At 34.8% G+C, this 20,994-nt stretch overlaps 1 protein-coding gene across 6 annotated transcripts in view; it reads left to right on the top strand.

Moving 5' to 3' along the window:
- The window catches only part of NOX4 (NADPH oxidase 4), a 169,748-nt gene that overhangs the window by 42,673 nt on the left and 106,081 nt on the right, over positions 1-20,994 (top strand). For 5 of the 6 annotated variants that reach the window (NM_001131440.1, XM_009246930.3, XM_054523572.2 and 2 more), the window contains 4 exon segments: positions 3,853-3,963; positions 6,066-6,150; positions 11,326-11,423; positions 14,836-14,863. In NM_001131440.1, coding sequence (NP_001124912.1) covers positions 3,853-3,963; positions 6,066-6,150; positions 11,326-11,423; positions 14,836-14,863 — 322 coding nt within the window. 6 annotated transcript variants of the gene reach the window in all.

The following is a 20,994-nucleotide window of genomic DNA, read 5'->3' as shown; positions in this document are numbered from 1 at the left end:
ACTAGGAATTTTCTTGAAGTGCCTGCTTTTTGTTTCATATATATATATGACTTCATCTTCTTGGTAACAGTGGGGAGTTTTCAGTGACCACTTCATAATATTTTCCATGATACTTCAAGCTGTGCAATTTAAAGTTATTGGTGGACATGCAAGCTTTGTGAATAAAATAACCACAAAGATTGTAAATATTTGAACAAACTTGAGAGTTGTAACCAAATAAAATGCTTATCAGAGCATGGTACCTGTGTTTAAAAATTCAGCTCAATTCAACAAAGATTTACTGAATACTACCCATGTGTTAGGGCTGAGGATACATAGCTGTAAAAAAAAGGATCCTTCTTTTGAAATACTTACTACCTGGGTGTAGGAAAAGAGCAGAAAGGAGGAGTAAGCCAGATCCTAGAGTTGAGAGGCAGTTATAAGGAGAAATGAGGTACCTTTGGGGTTTCTGCTTCTCCATGGAATGTCCTTGTGATAATATATAAGAATCAAGGTAATGCATAGAAAGTCAGAGAAGTTTGAGGTATTACAAGACACAAACACATTAATTCATATACCAACTAAAGAGGAAATGGTGCTGGCTAGGACTATAGGGGTAACTCATGACTAAGTAATAAACTAACGTAGTCATGCTTGATGGAAGATGAAACCCAAGACCTGTGTTTAACTAACATACTTTACTGGCAACTAAGCATAATGTATATGGCCTATAGGAGCCATTGGAGTAGGCTTTTCTCATATCTCTCAATTTAATATTTATCCTTCCATATCCTTCAGTACATTTTTTGCCTTAGTTTTAACCCTGAGATAAAAAGAGTCTTAGATTCCAGGGTACAGAATTCCTTTTCAACTAGTTTGACTTTTGACAAGGTATACAGCTTCTAAGTTCCTTATACAAGCCATCTGTAAATTGAGTATAATAGTTCTTACTTTACAAGGTTTTTGAAAATATTTTCAGTGATTCATTAAAAACACTTAGCCTAGCGACTGTTCTGTATTGGATGATAAAGAGATGGTAAACCTGTTTGTTGTAACTTACTATGTCAGCTTTCTGTAGATGAGATCTTTATTGTTCTTGCTTTGCTTTTTATTTATGCCCAGACTATTTACTTTTGTATTTTTAATATAAAAAATGCTATTTTTAAAGCTACATTTGGCCAGTAAGTTTGGAAATATGCAATTACGTTTACTTATTATAATTTAATGGTTGTCATTGTTTCATAACTTGTAAACAGTACAGTTGGCTAAATAGCCTTAGATAGTGGTGTTCAACCCAGGTGGGATATTAGAATCATCTGGAAAGCTTTCAAAAATGTCAATGTTCAGACACTACCCAAAGTCATTGAATTCAGGATTTCTTGTAGACCTAATTATTATTATTTTGTAACAGCTCTTCATCTCCGACATGGCAATAATAACATCTACTCAGCTTGTCAGAGTAGATCTGATGATTACATTAAAAATATATTCAAAAGCGATTGATAAACAGATAATTAAAATACAAATGTAGGGTAATATTAAAACATTTTAGAAATATTTACCCTGGTCTTGAGGGGTTTAACATTTACTTAGAGAAAAAGGTTAAAACATAAAAAATTCAAGGTAACATGTCACACACTAAATGGAAGTAACAGAATAATTATGCTAGGAATCCCATCCTAATCACACTGTGTAGGCAATCCTTAATGTATATGAGGCTGTGACCTTGTCTAGTACTTCTCAAATGTTTATACCTGGGCTTTCTTTAATGATAAAGAACAAGAACAATAACCTTATTGGGGCTGGAGAGGGTTACTAGGAGGGAAGTCTTATCTAGGGTGGTTGTCTAAAACCACTTACCTCAAATGTTCGTTCATTCATCAAGTCGTTCAACAAAATGTTTATTACCTAATATATGCCTTCTGGACATTTTCTTTTTAAAGGCAATTTAGCAGCACGATAAAGTGGGGGTTAATAGTATAAATGCTGGAGCCAGAATATCTGGGTTTGAATTCTGGCTCCACAACTTTCTGATTATCTTATGTTGGGTAAATTCTTAACTTCACTATGACTCAATATTCTTTCTTTTTTAAGAAGGAAGATAATATTGTTAATTACTTCCTAGGGTTGCAGAAAGAGGTTTAATGTATTAATAAGTGTAAATTGATCCAAACTATGTGTGGCTAATAGTAAGAGATAGGTGTGCTTTTGCTAACATCTCTGCATTTTTATTCCATTATATTCTTCATTTGTTTTAGTATGAACATAATGTTTTCAGTGTGAACATATGAAGATAATGCTTTAAGTTAGCTAACCAAATGAAAATGGTTCTCAAAAGAATGGATATATCCTCCTCCCAAGACATAGTCAAATATATGAATCTCAGTTTTTCAAGGCACCGTCTTATTTAAGATTGGTCATTTTCAACAACATGGATTATCTAGAGGATGTTATGCTAAGTGAAATAAGCCAGGCACAGAAAGACAAATACTGTATGATCTCACTTACATTTTGAATCTAAAAGAGTTGAAATCATAGAAGTAGAGAGTAGAATGGTGGTTACCAGAGGGTGGGGATAGGAGTGGACAGAGTGTACAAAGTTTCGATTAGAAGAAATAGGCCTGGTAATCAATTGCACAACAGGGTGACTATAGTTAATAATAGTGTATTGCATTTTTCAAAATAGCTAAGAGTGTATTTTAATTTTATTTTTTTATTTTTTGAGACAGAGTCTCACTCTTTCACCCAGGCTGTACTCCAGTGGCATGAACATGACTCACTGAAGCCTCAAGCTCCTGGGTTCAAGCAATTCTCCTGCCCCAGTCTCCAGAGTAACTTGGACTGACTATGGGTGCATTACACCATGCCCGACTAAGAGTGGATTTTAAATATTCTCACCACATGGCATGCATCTGTAGTCCTAGCTACTCAGAAGGCTGAGGCAGGAGGATAGCTTGAACCTAGGAGGAAGGGGCTGCAGTGAGCCCTGATGGCACCACTGCACTCAGCCTGGGAGAAAAAGTGAGACCCTGCCTCAAAAAAATTAAAAAATAAATATAAATAAATATATTTACCACAAAGAAATGATAAGTGTTTTGGGGGATGGATATGTAGAATAGCTTGATTTGATCATTTCATGATGCATACATGTATTAAAACATCATATTTTACCCATACATATATATAATTATTATTTGTCAATTAAAAATAAAATAAAAATTTTAAAAAACATTAGAAAGAAGGTTAGAGACATAATCAGGGAAGTACAGAAAGCAATGAGTGCTTGTATACCAGTGGGTTCTCTCCTAGTTTCCGATCAGGGAAGAACTCTAGAAGAGTCGTGCTTACTATGTGAACAGAAAGATGAGTAGAGTTAGTGATAAGCAGAGCTTGCAGAAAAGCTGTGGTGTGTAAATGGGTGGGTTGTGTGGAGATTGAGAGTGTTCCAGAGAGAGAGAACACACAAGAAAAATGTCATTTAAAACTGTGACCTTATCGGTGAATAAAGGGTCCAACACCACATAAATGTGGAGGTGCAGTATATACAGAAACTCTTAAGGCTCTTAACAGCCAGAACAATGGGGTAGGGGCAGAACGAGAAATGGAGTTTCTGTGGAAACAGTGTTTTCAGGTGATTGTAACATTAGCATTAATGAGAGGAGTACTAAGTTTTGTGGCAGTGCAGAACAGAAAGAAGTCGTTCAAAGGGGGTTTTAGTGAGAGGAAAAGGGGAGACTATTCAAGGCTCTTGAAGGAGTTGGTATTTGGCATGATTCTTAAAAGAGCAATAGGGTGAGACCTGTAGCTTGTAGAGCCAGGACAAGGCTTTACTACTGTCCTTAACTGTGTGCTGACCTTGCCTTATTTGTTCAGCTAGGATTGTGTCTAAGCAGAGCCTCCGCATCTGTTCTTAACCTCAACTGCAGCCTTATCCTTTTACCGATGTGCCGAACACTCTTGGCTTACCTCCGAGGATCACAGAAGGTAAGAAAAAACAGTCCTACTTTCAAATTCCAGCATAAAAATCAAGTATAACAGTCGCATGTTAGTTTGTTTACTTTTCATAGTCTGACTTTTGGCTGGAGTGATTTCTTCTAAGATGATGGTAAAAGACATGTCACCTGCCAAGATGATCTGTGAGTTATTCTGCAACACCAGATAAGGGCAGAGGATAATAGTAATATTATTAACAGGGATTTCCAGCACTATGCTTAGTATTTCACATACATGCTGGAGAATTCTTACAGGGATTCTACAGTCAGGTATTGTTAGTTTCATTTCACACACAAGAAACCTCAGGCATAGAGGCTTTGAGTAACTTCGAGACTAGTGAATGACAGAGCTAAGGTCAATCTTAATTTGAGTTCTTTCCATTATGTCTTGTCTCATTGAGATTCTGTATTTTCACTTAGCTAAATCCAGGTGAGCAAACTAGAGTCCTTTAGATTCTGAGCAATACATGAAATGATTGCTGGTGTTAGCAACAACTTATCTCTGCTTAACACATATACTCACTCTGAAGTGTGTAATAGGCTTGAGAAACATGTATTTTTTTATTATACTTTAAGTTCTAGGGTACATGTGCACAACATGCAGGTTTGTTACATATGTATACATGTGCCATGTTGGTGTGCTGTACCCATTAACTCATCATTTAACATTAGGTATATCTCCTAATGCTATCCCTCCCCCCTCCCCCCACCCCACAACAGGCCCTGGTGTGTGCTGTTCCCCATCCTGTGTCCAAGTGTTCTCATTGTTCAATTCCCACCTATGAGTGAGGACATGTGGTGTTTGGATTTTTGTCCTTGCAATAGTTTGCTGAGAATGATGGTTTCCAGCTTCATCCATGTCCCTACAAAGGACATGAACTCATCCTTTTTATGGCTGCATAGTATTCCATATATATGTGCCACATTTTCTTAATCCAGTCTATCATTGTTGGACATTTGGGTTGGTTCCAAGTCTTTACTATTGTGAATAGTGCCACAATAAACATACATGTGCAGATAAATATGTCTTGATTAAATAGTGATGTCAAGTGTTATATGTAGTGTTGTAAAATGAAGTATGTAAGAAAACAGAAAAACACTTAGTCATTCTGCTAAAACTCAACAAAAATTCTTTTTTGTCTTTGACTATTTTTGTGTATATGTGTGACGGTGTATGTGTGTGCGTGTTGATTATTCTTCCCTAAGATTCACTAAGCAAAGCATCGCTGGATAGATATTGATATTTTAAAAGGAATTGTTAACTTGAGATCACTTTGATGTTCTGTGAATTTAATGTGTGCAGATTTACTCTAGGAAAACTTCTCAACCCTTTCTACGTAATTATATTTAGAAAATCTTTCCTTTTAATGCAGTAATCTGTGAAAATAACTCTCTCTAGGTTGCCTACCATTTAAACTGCTAGGTTTTGATCCCTGTGGTTGGCTATTGGTTTGGCTTGGAGAAAGAGAAGATAAGTGGCAGGGAATGAAAAGTTCCCACCTAAGTCTCTCAGTATTTAATCACTCTTAAACATTTGCCCCAAGTGTGAAACAGTGATTCAAATGTGCTTGACATTTTATTTTGTTATAAGATCAAACAGGCATTTCAAACTATAGATGAGATTGCTTCATTTTAAAATAATCTTATTTTTTGACTGCAAAAGGATATCATATATATTTTAAAACTTAAACATTCCAGAAATATGCAAAATGATGGGAAAAAGTTTACCCTAATCTTATTTTGCCGGAATGACCACTGATGACAATTTGTGGTAAGTGCCTGCAGATACATTAACATCTAATGCCGTTAGTGTTGATCAATATAAGATCACCGTGTAGTTTTTTTGTAACTTTTTTTTAATCTAACAATGTGTCTTGAACATCTTTCTATATCAATAATATACACTTTTCACATATATTTTTTAATGGTTTAGGTGTTCCATTAACTAGATAGATCATAATTCATCTCACCAATTTTTTATTAATAGGCTTCCGCTATATTTAAAAAATTTTGACATAATGAACAATGCTATACTGAAAAACTTTTATCACATTTGTTGCATTATTTTTACCGTATTAAATGATTTTTGTTTAGGTTCCAAGCAGGAGAACCAGGAGATTGTTGGATAAAAGCAGAACATTCCATATTACCTGTGGTGTTACTATCTGTATTTTCTCAGGTGAGAAAGCCACACGATATTAAATAATTTGTTAGAATTACACATTTAAATGTAAACATTCCAGACATATGCAGAATGATCAGAGAAAGTTTTCCCTAATCTTATTCTTCCAGAACAACCACTGATGACAATTTGGGGTAACTGCCTGCAGATATGTTAACATATAATGTCATTAATGGTGAACAATGTAAGATCATCATGTGGTTTGTGTTTTAAACCACACGTAAAATTATACATGGAAAATGTGTGATTTTATTGTTCTGTATGTTATCTGCTGTCAGCAACTTAAGATTTTCTTATTACATACCTTAGTAGTTCTTTTCCATGTTTTTAAAAAGGGTTGTCTACGGGGAGCTACAGAAAATGGATGTGTCTTATGATTTTTACATTATGATATCCAAAAGTTGGCCCCCAAGCTGATAATGACTATTTCCTGAAAGTAAGTAATTTCATTCCAGTAAGAAATACTGGAAGAAACCGACTAAAGTTTTCAAGCTTTGAAAGTGATGATATGATATGAGTTTAAATGCATGAACATTTTATTTTTTATTTGTTTGAAACAGGGCCTGGCGCTGTTGCCCAGGCTGGAGTGCAGTGGTACAGTCTTGGCTAACTGCAACCTCTACTTCCCAGGCTTAAGCCATCCTCCCACCTCAGCCTCCCGAGTAGCTGGGACTACAGGCGTGTGCCACCATGCCTGGCTAGTTTTTGTATTTTTTGTAGAGACGGGCTTTCACCATGTTGCCTAGGCTGATCTTGAACTTCTGGGCTCAAGCAATTTGCCTGCCTCAGCCTCCCAAAGCTCTGTGATTACAGGCGGGAGCCACTGTGTCTGGCCAAATGAATGAAAATTAGAATGTGAAATACTCATTAGTAGATTAGGATTCCATCCCAAATTATATGTGATCAATATTTCTTTGATATTAATATTTGGTAGAAAAACAAATGTCAAAATTTGTGAAGCTTTATCCTGCTCTTTTCCAAATTAAAAAATAAAGCAATGATCTTTGTGTTATTATAAGTCTTTTTAAAATACATTTTGATCCTGAGCTTTTAGATGATACTTTTCACATTTTTGGAACAGAAAGTAAGAAACATAGTGATGAAGTACATGGATTCGGAGGAGTCCATGCGTAGGTTCTATCCTCAGCTGCCCTTCTATTTTAATGTGTGATGTTACCTCTCTGATCCTGAATTTGCTGTTGTTGTTGTCGTTTTTAACTGTAAAATGGATTGACAGCAGGACTTACCTCATAGATTTAAGATTAAAATGAGAAAATAAATAGAAACTTTTAGAATAGAATTAGTAATTGTTATTTACATTTGCAAGGGTTAATTATTCCAGTGGCATAGCACCTGGTATTTTCACCTGGCCATTATTTGATGACATAGCTGTTTTGATAGTAGGGCCATTTTGACTAACAAATGTTTTGATACAGCTATTGCCAAGAAATTATTATACTTTTAGCTTTGTAAAAAATTGCCAACCATTGTTGAAATGGATAACTTCATTGTTTTATCTCTGAATATCTTCCAATTTGTAGTCCCACCTCTGCAGGTGATAGATGGGGAAAGCCTCAGGGATAGGATTAGCAGTTCAGTGAGGATGAGATAAGGACCAAGGGTGTAGTAAGGGTTAGAGACAGATTAGGGAGAGGGAGAATGAAAGGTCAGAAATAGAGGAGGATCAGGAAACCAGCATATTCATGACTCAATTTGTTCTAAACTGTAATCATGTCTAAGTACTCTGTTCAGGTGGAGAGCAACAAAGCAACTGAGCTAGCATGAGCTTGTGTTCCAGAGGGTTTGCATTCTGCCAGTCGCTAGTGGTCTGACTTTGGCTACATTACCCTTCTTTACTTCAGTTTTCTTGTCTGTAAAATAGGGATGACTCTATCTACCACATTGTTTTGTTTTGAGAATCAAATGAGAAAATCTATGTAAAGTGCTTGGTTTAGCTGCTTCTTTGCTGCCTAAAATTAGAAGCCTAAATTCTTTTGACCTAAGAGATCCTTTAAAAAGGTGAATATATCCCTTAATTATGTATTTTCTATAGCTGTTACTTATGACTTTTTTTTCAGAGAAATTCGGAAAGAATAGTAGTTCTTCTATAGATGACTTTGCATTTTTTAGCCATAGAGTATGTAGTTAATGTATAAGCTTTTAATTTAATATCAAAGGATTATTTTACTACACATTTGGGTATTGATGAAGCTATATGACACAGACAGTTTTGTGTAAATAATATTTTATACCTGTGCCATAGTTGTGTCACACCTAGACACCCTTGGTTTTACTACTTTGGAAACTTGTCCTTGCTTGTTACTTAACTCATTTTAGCTTCCTGTCCATTTTTTTTCTCTTAAAATTTTTTAAAGACCATTTTTCTGTAGGGCAGATTTAGGTTCACTGCAAAATTGAGAGGAAGATATAGAGAGTTTTCATATATCATTTGTCCTCATGCATGTATAGCCTCCCCCATTATCAACATCCCCTGCCAGAGTGGTACAATTTTTTACAATTGATAAATTTACATTAATTGACATATCATTATAACCTAAAGTCCATACTTTACATCAGGGTTCACACTTGATGCTATACATTCTATGGGTTTGCACAAATGTGTAATGACCTGTACCCACCATTATTGTATCATGCAGAATAGTTCATTGCCCTAAAAATACTCTGTGCTCTGCCTGTTTATCTTTCCTTTCCCACTAACGCCAGACAACCACTGATTTGTTTTTACTGTCTCCGTAATTCTGCCTTTTCTAGAATGTAATATAGTTGGAATCATGCAATATGTAGTCTTTTCACATTGGCTTCTTTCACTTAGTAATATGAATTTAAGTTTCCTTTGCATCTTTTCATGGCTTGAGAGTTCATCTTTTTATAGTGTAAATAATATTCCCTTATCTGGATGTACCACAGTTTTTTTTTTATCTATTCACCTATTAAAGACATGTTGGTTGCTTCCAGATTTTGACAATAATGAATGAAGCTGCTGTAAACATTAGTGTGCATGTTTTTGTGTGGGCATACATTTTTAGTTCCTTTGGGTAAATATCCAAGAGTGTGATTGCAAGATCATGTGGTAAGAGTATGTATAGTTTTTAAGAAACCACCAAACTCACTTCCAATGTGGCTGTACCATTTTTTGCATCCCCCACCTGCAATGAATGAGAGATTCTGTTGCTGTGCAATCTCACCAACATTTGGTGTTGTCAGTATTCTGGAGTTTAGTCATTCTAATAGGTATGTAGTGGTAACTCGTCATTTTAATTTGCATTTCTCTGATGTTATATAATGTGGATCATCTTTTCGTGCTTGTTTGCCATCTGTATATCTTCTTTGGTAAGGTATCTATTAAGATCTTTGGCACATTTTTTTAATTGGGTTGTTTATTTTCTTGTTATTGAATTTTAAGTGTTCTTTTTATATTTTGATAATAATCCTTTATCGATATGTCTTTTGCAAATGCTTTTTCCCAGTCTGTGGCTTATCTTCTCATGGTGTTCACAACGTCTTTTGCAGAGCTGAAATTTTAATTTTAATGAAGTCCAGCTTATTAATTGTTTCTTTCATGGATCATGTCTCTAACATTGTATCTAAAAAGCCATCACCAAAGCCAAGCTCATATAGACTTTTTCCCGTGTTTCCTTTGAGGAGTTTTATAGTTTTGCATTTTACATTTGGGTCTCTGATTCATTTTCAGTTAATTTTTGTGAAGGGTGTAAAGTCTATGACTAGATTTATTTGTTTAAATGTGAATGCTTCCTTGTTTCAGGTCCATTTGTGACAAAGGCATTTTCTTCTTTGTATGTCTTTTGCTCTTTTGCCAAAGATCAATTGACTGTACTAATGTGGGTGGATTTCTGGGCTATCTATTCTGTTCCATTAATCTATTTGTCTTTTCTTTTGCTAATATCATACATTCTTGATTACTATAACTTCATAATAAGTCCTGACTCTTCCCCCACCTCTAATTTGATTACTTGAAGGACCTTATAAATCCTTTAAATAACTTTCAGGCATTTTAGCATTCTAGTCCTCTCTCACTTTCATTATTATTTTTGTGTGTGTGTGAGTAACTTAGAACTCTAAGCCCTCTACATCTCATATTATGGGTTGTGGGAAATTATAGAGTTTTCTAGATTCCAGGTTATGTCTTCTTTTGAACCATTGTACTACACATATTGTGAACTGTAATGGTGTACTAAGCAATTTCAGATCACTTATCTCATTAGGCCTTTCGTTTCTGTCACCATCATTTTACAGAGAAGTAAATTAAGGCCCCTGAAAGGCAAATGATATGGCCAAGATCACAAATTTTCCAGCGAGTTACCTGTTGTATTTCCAATACATTAAAATGTGGTGTTAATTCACACCTTATTTTGCCTACAAGCAAAGCTTGAGCAAGCGGGAGGGTGTAATGGGACCGTACACATCTCGCTTTCTCCTTCCTTACCCAACCTCCGCAAAATAATTTTTATTACCCTAGCTTTGCCAAAATGAGTTCATCTTCACATCTCTAGTAATTTCCTAACACTGCTATTATTTATGTGAGCTCTAAGTCAGTCGAGCCCTTTGTTTATTGTGATTATTGTTTCCTGAATTTTGTTCCATGAAGTGATTCCCAACACTTTTTCTGTTGAGTTAAGAATGTTATGATTTAAATCTGTGGATTGTGAAAAATTTCTACTAGTTGAAAGTCTTTCCATGGCCTATAATTTACCTTATGGAGTAGGGAAGTATGCAAGATATATATTAATAGCAGATTTGGAACTATGGAAGAGGTGAAAGATGTGGAATACCTAAAATATCAGGGAGGTGCTCAAGTAAATAAATACCCATATCATTAGACGCATATTTATGTAAGTGTGTGTGTGTGTGTGTGTGTGTGTGTGTTAGGGGGAGGGGGTGTGTGTGTGTGTGTGTGTGTTTCTCTTATCCCTGACTTACTGGGGTTGTTTCATTACAGCCTTTGAAAATTTGGTAAACTATCTATAGTTCAGTTTTTTGTGTCTTAAAACTTCACCTTTCAATGTAATATTTCATTGCCCACATAGCTGTCAAAGTTTGACCCTGTATTTACTTAGGGAGAGGAAGAACTGAGTCTTTGACATAGAGCATATATGAAAATCCCACTAACTTGCCCCTGGTGTGATTCTGTAGGCGTGCATGTGGCTGCCCATCTGGTGAATGCCCTCAACTTCTCAGTGAATTACAGTGAAGATTTTGTTGAACTGAATGCAGCAAGATACCGAGATGAGGTGGGTGGTCTCTGTCTTCCCATTTTTCTTTCACTTGTCATGAGATGACTAATGAGGGTCTGTGATTTTTCCCTGAAAATTTGTACCTTACTGCTCGTTTTGAGTGCTTTTAAAATGCAGTTGTCAAGTTGAGTTTCATTCCTTTTCAACAGAAAATATAAGTAATTACTATTTCATAGTCTCTCCTGCTAAAAGTGGGAGTTTGTAGAATGTCTACTTTTTTATATTGCAATGTTCAGATGGTTGCCACTCAGGTCTGCCTCTGACTCCCAGCAGTTTTTGTCTAATTCCTGTCATTCAGCTGAGAGTGTCGACAGTGTCGTTACAGGGTAAAAATACTTTATAACTCACATACTGGGTTTTGGGGAAAAGGGAAGAAAAGTAGATTGATTATTTGTGAATCTTGGGCAAATCAATTTATTTGACTTAAAAAATGTTAGTGAGTTTTCATGATTCATTCATTTAAAAACATTCCTCGAATTAAGTGATGTTGAATTCAATTCTGTAGCAGGCAATATCTGACATAGAGTGCTTTTCTCCATGTGAAGCCATCCATGAAATGAAATTATATGTGCAACGTGCAGGCCAGAGCCTGATGAACAGCACATGCTCAGCCAGTTAGGTCTCTGTTGGTTGATGCTTTCATACAGTCCTCAGGCTGCCTTTGCTTCACAATGCCAAGATTACATTAAAAACAAACTGTTCTGTCCCATTTAATCAGCATCCCCCCACCCTCATTTTCCTGTTCTGCAGACTAAGTTTGGTAGTGACTTATTAACATTTTTTCCCATCTTCCCCACTCCTTTTTCTCCTCCACATATCACCAGAGATTTCTAGGTTTAATACTGTTGTGATCATGTGTTTGACCTCCCTCTCAAAACAAAACTGAGGAAAAAGTAACAACAAATTCAGAAACAAATCACAAAACCAAAATACCCAGCAACTTTTGATATAGCCCTTGTCTCTACTGGTAATTTAAAAAATACCAACATTATCTAATTGGTCTTGGATGGGAGGCAGGCAATGATAATTTGTAAAAGTTTACCAGGCTTGTAGAGTGCATCCAGCACTGAGAACCACTGAAAAATTTCAGCTCCTTAGCAGGCCAGTGACAACTCTTGACGTGTAATTTCAGACCCAGCCTCCACTTCTGCCCATCTCACTTCCACCTGCTTCCCTTTCTCCAGCTGCCCTCTGCTCAAATCACTAGCTACTTGTTTCCTGCCCTGGTTACAACATTTTCTTTGTTTCTCTTTTCCTTCTTTTCTTCTCTTTTCAGAATTCATGTCTTTAATAACTTTAATGGTTTTCTCATTTTAATGGAATAAACTTTTGCTTAAGTTCCAATATTTTTAGTGATTTCAAGATTTTCAGTTATTTATTTTCTTTGAAACGTTATACATGCTCAATATAAAATATTTTAAAACTCCCAAGTAAACGAAGTTAAAAGTGAAAGCTTCTCCTCCAAAACAAGCCACAGTTTATTATGTTTTTTTCTGATATTTTGAGTGGCATTTTATGATATATATTCCTTGGCAATTTACTTGTTTCCATAAATATGCTTTTATAGCTTATTGTATCAACATATCCTAATCTATCTCATTCTCTCCATATGACTATGCCATAATTTGTTTTTAGTCTTTTTCTTATTCAGACATTTAGGTTGATTCTAAGGTTTTGTTATGAACCACACTCCAGTAAATGTATTTCTTTGTCCACTTCTACCCAGATCTGTAGTTGCAGAATTTTGGTTTAAAAGGTTGCACATTTTTAGTTTTGATGGACAGTGCCAAATTCCTTTTTAAGAAGTCTTCTCCTGTTTTCACGCTTCTAACTAATATTAGAATGCCTATTTCTACAACTCATTTCTGGTTTTTTTTTTTTCCCAATCTAAGGGATGAAAATGGCAACTCAATGTTTTAAGTTAGTATTTCCCCTGCCTTTATTTCTTCTTGTATTGCTTCTTTCATGTCTCTCTTTACGCTTTTTTCCCACTTTTTAATAAATATGTATTTAGCATCTAACAGGTACAAGGCAATGCATTAGATGTAGATGAAAATAAGTGTATATATACTTATGTATTTAAATATTATGTAAATAAATATATATGGCATATCTATTATATATAGATTATATTTTATATATTGGTATATTTATATATAGATTATATATATATATATTTAATCAACACATATGCTATTTTGTGAAGCACTTTTGAAAAAGATGGTTTTGTGCCATATACCCTCTTGTTCTTCTTTTATGCTTTTACTCTGCATGGAAGGACTCACCCTCCAGCTTGTGACTGCTGCACTTTCTTCATAGCCCAGTTAAATCTGCCTCATCTTGCCACTGTGAAAACATCTCTCACTCTCATGTATCATTTTCTTTCTCTAGCAAGATTAATGGTTCCATCTTCTGGGTTTTCTTAGGTATTTATTCCCATTTCTACTCTTACCACTTTGTTCAGCCCATATTATATTTTTATGGGTTGTTTATATATTCAGTTTCCTTAGATCATCCTATAGCCATGTTTCTAATAGTTGGAATAGAAGTCAATTGAATTAAGCCAGGTGAGGAGCTATTCCTAAGCAAGTGGTCCTTATTCAAAGACCCCAAATGACACTGTATCAATTGTTTCCTTCTTAGTACATAGTCAGGCCTGATCCCAGATTCAATGGAGGCACACAGAAAGGAATTCAAAAGCTTGTGAAATATTAAGCACCATGGGGATAAAAAATAAATCCTCAAATCTAGTGGGGATTGGTTTTCCAGAAGGTAGAAGGGTGCAGACTATAACCATTAGAGCATAAGAGATGTAGTTTAAATGAAATAATACAATATTATAACAATATTAATGTTTCATATTTCCAAGTAGCAGAAACTGATCTTTATTTGAGTATCTTCACCACTTTTCACTATATTTGAAGCACAGAAAGCTCTCAATTAGTCTTCTTCGTACTGAGCTTATAATGTGCAAATCCTCTACATATTTTATTGGTTTTTAATTCTGTCTTCACATCTTGTGATGCAGTTTCACAGTTTTGGTAGACAGAGTGTATAATAATACTTTAACATCATGGCTAAGATACTGAGTTTCAAAATGGTCAAAGATGGGCTTAAAACCAGTGCCACTAGCTTGCGGGTAACCATTAAGAATAATTTCTAGGCCTTTTGAGTCATCCAGTATTTTGCCTCAGATGGATAGATTTCTCTGAATTGGGTTTTTACTTGTTGTAATCTCCTCTAGCATTGTGAAAATGTTATGAAACTTAATCGAGTCTTTCTCACTTCTGTTGGATGAACAGTATTTTACATGACAAATATGTGGTTTGTAGATCCTGCATACTCTTTATAGAATTATGTATCATCAGTACTTTAGTTTTTAATCATTTATTTTTTTTCTTTTTTTCAGGATCCTAGAAAACTTCTCTTCACAACTGGTAAGTTGTTATTCTTAGCCTTTTCTTTAGGTTTAGGAACATCTGTAAAAGTAGGCATTGTAGAGCTGGGCGCGGTGGCTCATGCCTGTAATCCCAGCACTTTGGGAGGCCGAGGAGGGCGGATCACCTGAGGTCAGGAGCTCGAAACCAGCCTGATCAACATGATGAAACCCCATCTCTACTAAAAATACAAAAAATTAGCCGGGCATGATGGGTGGCAAGTGCCTGTAATCCCAGCTACTTAGGAGGCTGAGGCAGGAGAATCACTTGAACCCAGGAGGCAGAAATTGCAGTGAGGTGAGATTGCGCCACTGCACTCCAGCCTGGGCATGACAGAGTGAGACTCCGTCTAAAAAATTAAAATTAGAAAAAAAAATACTAAGCATTATCAAATTACACAACAATTAGATATATGTTACAAATATAACATATGGACAATTTGCATATAAGAATAAATATTTGGAGTTAAAGGATAAGGTTGCAATGAGAACAGAGACAATGCAAACATTGGGGTGTGAATAAATGGAGAGTAAAAATAAGCAAATACATTTCACTGTTGTATATTCTTCTAAACAAAACAATGTAACCGCATTCTTATTGAGGGCCTGCTTTGTGCCTGCTGCTGTGGCAAGTGCTGTAGGAGATAATGCATGTTTAACAGGCTCCTGTCCTCAATGTATTGGAAAGGAACACCAAGCACTGTGGGTATCCATGGAGTTCTTATAATTCAGTAATTTAGTGCAACTTTCTATAATCTTAAAATATACAACAAAGAGGAGAAATAGTCATTAAAATAAGTTATTTCTTTGAAATGTGTCTTCTATTTCATTTGTAATTTATTTTTTCTTTTCAAGCTTATTGTCCATGAAATCTCAGTCTAGACTATTAATTTGTTAAAGCACGTTTGAACATCTCAAAATTTCCCCTGATGTTAAACAATTTTTACTAAAAGTCTTCTTTTTCCCAACCTTAGATTTATAAAGATGAAAGAAGAAAGATGCATTTGGGGAATTTTTAGCACATATTTCAGGAACAAGGATGATTGCATAGTTGAGGTGCTCTATCATAAATTGTTGGGTGTAATACCCAATTAAGTATTGGAATTGCACATGGGACTGAGGCACATTACCCTGGCAAATGCATTGTTTTTCTTTTGAATCAATTTTATGATGAAACATCACAATAATTCTAGTGCTTTCCTCATCCATGTCACAGCTATATATTTAGATTTATAAGATACATTTTACTTTTGTCTATAGATTTATAATACTTGCCACTTGCAAAGTATTTCACAGTTTTCTCTTTAGGAACACAATTTAGTTTTGCTTTCAGCTTTGCTCATTGAAAACATATTTTCATTTAGGCCTGAAGAATTGGATGAGAACAAAAAGTACAGAAAAACAAAACCTTATGTATGAACCAATGTATTTTTTGGTTTACTGTTAATTCATTTAAGAGAGAGAAACAAAAGCTTTGTTTAATATTATTTTCTAAAACATAAAATTTAATTGAAGCCTTGGAACCTTTAAAATGCTTTGAAAAGTTTAGTTTACAAAGACACAAAGAGATTTGTTATGTGACTAAGATATCACATTAAGGCACTAATATTATTATACTATTAGTAGTAGTAGTATTACTATTAGCACTATTATTATTATACTAATATTACGAATATTATATTAATTATATATATTATATATCTTATATATTATTATATTATATATAATATATAGTATATATAGTATATATTATATACTATATATACTGTATATATTGTATACTATATATTAATATAGTATATATACTATATATAATTATTATATATTATATATTATTATATATAGTAATAATAATATATTACTATATTATACTAATATACTAATAATACTAATATTATTTTACTAATAACTAATACTTCTTATAAGCAGGTAATCTCACTACCTAGCATGCAACCCCATCATCCTATGTACTTTCCCAGAGGTCCCCATGAGTGCTGTTGAACTTAGTAAAGAAGACACTTAATACAGATTTCCTGGGTCTACCTTAGTGTGTCTCTGGGAGAGACTTGGCAAAGTGTTTTGCTAACCTTCCCAGGTACCTCGGGAGCTGCTGTCCTGTCACTACTGAACATCTCATCATACTCTTGAGCATACCGTCTCGCTACTACTTGCCTTTTGTATTAGGTATTTATTGTAAGTAACCGAGAGATAATTTAAAGTATGTGAGAGGATGTGCACAGGTTATGTATAAGTACTTGAGCATTCTCAAACTTTGGTGTCTGTGAGGGGTCCTGGAACCAATCGCATGGATATTGAAGGATGACTGTAAAAATACTTTGTTGTAGAATAGTTTATTTCCTTACGTATACTGTCTTTTCCACTTGTAGGTGAGCTTCTCTTGGGTTGGGAAGGGCTGCTTCTAGAGTATGCAGGGTCCTAGGTAAACATTTTTTTATGGCCTCTGGCAATAAAAACAATTTGAATCACCCAATTCAGCAAATTAGCACCATTTTGGTGGCCCATTCTCACATAATTTCAAGAAAAGAAATACTATGCTGGCCAGCAGGAGGCATCCACTTCCCAGGTCATCAGCCTGGAACTGGGCTCAGACACAGGGCTCCCTAAGCATGAGTCTGGAGTTCCTAAGGCATCTGTTTGTCCCCACTGAAGAATAGCAGGTGACAGTGCAAAGTAGAGTCTAAGGATGGTAATGGGATGAAAGACATCTTTTTCTATCAATGAACTTAATCCAACTTTGTATCACTAATATTGACTAAAATTATTCCACAGCCATCTCTGAATGTTCTCAGGCACAGCACCTAGGAAACATTGCCTCAGCCTCCCAAGTAGCTGGGATTACAGGTGCCCATCACCACGCCTGGCTAATTTTTTTGTATTTTTTTTTTTTTTTTAGTAGAGCTAGAGTTTCACTATGTTGGCCAGGCTGGTCTTGAACTCTTGACCTCGTGATCTGCTCGCCTCAGCCTCCCAAAGTGCTCAGATTACAGGCATGAGCCACTGCACCCAACTGATAAATAATATTTTTATTAGTTAATAGATTTCATGGATTTTTGTTTGTTTAATGTTACGTAGAGTCTTCTATTTCTGTGTGTTGGAATTTTTTTCAATGGAATCTAGTATTGACAAATTAAGATTGTCTTGTAAAAAATAAAGTCTTTGGCTATACTAGTGACATAAAATATAGTGGCTAAACTTATTACATAAGAAATGTTATAAACATTCCAATTAAGGATTTTTAAGGTAAGATTAATAGATTGAATTATTTAAACGTTCATTTAAAAATGCTTACTATATATCTCCAAATTTGGTAGTAGCTTTTATGGTGAGAATAAAATGGATAATATCTAATTTTAATTTTAAAAACCGTCAGAAACAAATATAATTATGTTTCCAATTATGTTAGGAAAATAGGATAATGAATAGATAATGGTATATTTCTGACCACATCTGGGTATGGATGAAAATAATCTCTCAGGTTCATCTAGAAATTACAGTGTCATGCAATTATTCATTTTAAAAGCTACTAGTTAATAAATTTAATATGCATAAACATAAAGCAATAAGAATAAACATGTAAACATGTATTTTACTAAGGAAACAAGTATAGATTTAGCTTCCTAACTTGAAGGACTAAAAAAATTCACAGGAGAATCAAGGTACTTCACTTGGACAAGTAACTTTGCCCAGTGAGATTAGACTAGCCCAGTGATTTCCAGCTGGTGTTTTCAGACTCTTGGAATGTGTTGTAATAAGGCTAATATATTGGGAATTAGCTGAGCTGTCATCCAAGGCTAGCTTAGGGTGCCCTTTGATGTGCCCTGAAAGCACTCAGTGCTTAGCTCTCTTTACAGCACTTAATGCCCTGTTTTGCAATTTCCTGCTTAACTTGTCTGTCTCCACCAGTGGACTGGGAATTTTTGTAGAGCAGAATTTATTTTGTCTCTAGCATTTAACATCTGACAGTACACTGTATATGCCCACAAACTGTTCACTGAACGAATAAAAGTCATTTGTTTAACTCTTTTATTTGATGCATAGATCTTCTTGCAATATCCCAGATAATAGGTTAGCCAGCCTCTGCTTGTTTGCTTCCGGTGGGCTTCTTAAGGTAGTTACCCCTGACTTTTTGATCACTCTGATTATAGTATGCTTTTGTGCCCTTGCTAATTGTAAGTTCTTCTTCATTGATCTGAAATATATTACTTTATTAATTATACACTTTGGTCTTTTTTACTTTTGAGAAATAAGGAAAAACAAATTCTTTAGATAAAAGAGATAACTTTATAAATCTGAAGGAACATGGAAAATCTTCAGATTTATTCTCCTTAGTTTGCAGATGAGATTCAGTGAGATTGGAGTTTTGTCTAAGGCACAGTAACAAGAGTATAATCCCAGACCATATACATCATTGGCTGGGTCGTCTGGCCTTTCTACTTTATCCTCAAATGACTGAAGTAAACTATTTTACTTCCTCTAAGTCTTTCCGATATGTTTTCATGTTCTGACCTAAAAGGAATACTCTGATCTAATAAGTTTAAGAAAATATTTAAGTTTAATCAGGTTTCTTGAATTTAATGCTTCTCAGGGACTTTTATACATTAATGTACCCTGTGACTTTTTAAGGAATGGTTATAGTATTTTTAGTAATAGAAATTAGTATTTCAAGGAATTAATTTTCAAATAATACACTTTGGAAATTGTGGCTCTATTATAAACATATTCCATTTTTCCAGGTGTTCTTTCGATGAAGTAATTTGCAGACATCCCATGACTAATCTTGGCATGTTCAAAACTATATAGGAAACCGTATGCAGACATAGAAGAACACTAATAAAGGCCCAATAAAATATTAGAAAGGCCCCTCTAAATATAATTTCACACTATGTAGCCATCTGGGATTCTATCATTTAGTTATTCATTTGGTCAAATAAAGGTTTTCTTTTTTAATACTTGAAAACAGTGAGACCGACCTCTTCTTTTTTCCCTCAAATTTATGAAATTATAATTGAAGTACACTAATTATACACATGTAAAGTATACAATTTGATTGGTTTTGATATATACATATATACACATACGTACACAATAGTGGAACCATCATCAAAAGTTAGATGATAAATATTTTTATTATCACAGAAGATTTTTGTGCTCTTTTATAATGCATCTTGCCCTCTACCCCTCCTAGCAACTGATCTGCTTTCTATCACTGAAGAATAGTGTGAATTTTCTGGAATGTTAGAAATGTTTTCTGGAATCATAGAATTTGTACTTTTTCAGGGCTGGGGTGGTTTAGCTTCTTTTATTGAGTCTAACAATTTTGTGATTCATGTATATTGTTGCTTATCTATCAACACTTTATGGTTTTTTTATTGCTGATTAATTTTCCAGGTACAGATAAGTACCACAATTGTTTATCCATTAATCTGTTGATGAAGATCAGAGTTGTTTATAGACTTTGACTGTTAAAAATAAGTAGCTATGAACATTCTTAAACAAGTCTTTGCATGGATATATGTTTGTTTCTTTTGGGTAAACACTTGGAAGTGCAATGGCTGGGTTACTTTGCAGGTATTCTGTAATTCCAAAATAGTGTATTTTTCATGCTGCTAGTTCTTTAGAGTGAACTAGGCTAGTTATCTTGCTCATCTCTTACAACTGGGAAGTAAGCACTCACTGTAGGAAATGGAAAAATCAATAGGAAAGGAAGTACTCTAGGAAGGAAGCATAAAGAAGAAATGATTTGGATTAGGTACATTAGGGAAGGGCACCTTTTGTTAGGCTTCTAAAACTGTCTACTGGGAAAGTGAGGAGGTGCGAGTACTCAAGTGCTGAGAACCCATATTTTTCACGTGGTGCTTTATAAATGAAATTTGTTTCTACCATAATGAGATTTCAAATGTTGTTATATTCTAGGGATTCTAACTCTGGAATCCTAATGATACACACCTGTGTTGCTCTTACTTTGTACACAAGGTGTCTGCTTCTGCTGGTGGCTCATAGTCCATGACAGCCCTTCTATTTCATAGCAGGTTTCTTGACAAGGAAAGAAGCAGAGGAATGTCACTTTTCCAGATGGAATTGTCTCAATAGCTTTTCTTTGTAGTCTGATTT

Source organism: Pongo abelii, chromosome 9 (genome assembly GCF_028885655.2).
Source record: "Pongo abelii isolate AG06213 chromosome 9, NHGRI_mPonAbe1-v2.0_pri, whole genome shotgun sequence".
NCBI classification, from domain to species: domain Eukaryota; kingdom Metazoa; phylum Chordata; class Mammalia; order Primates; family Hominidae; genus Pongo; species Pongo abelii.
Note: the sequence above shows the minus strand (reverse complement) of the source record. Positions and strands in the feature narration are given on the sequence as shown.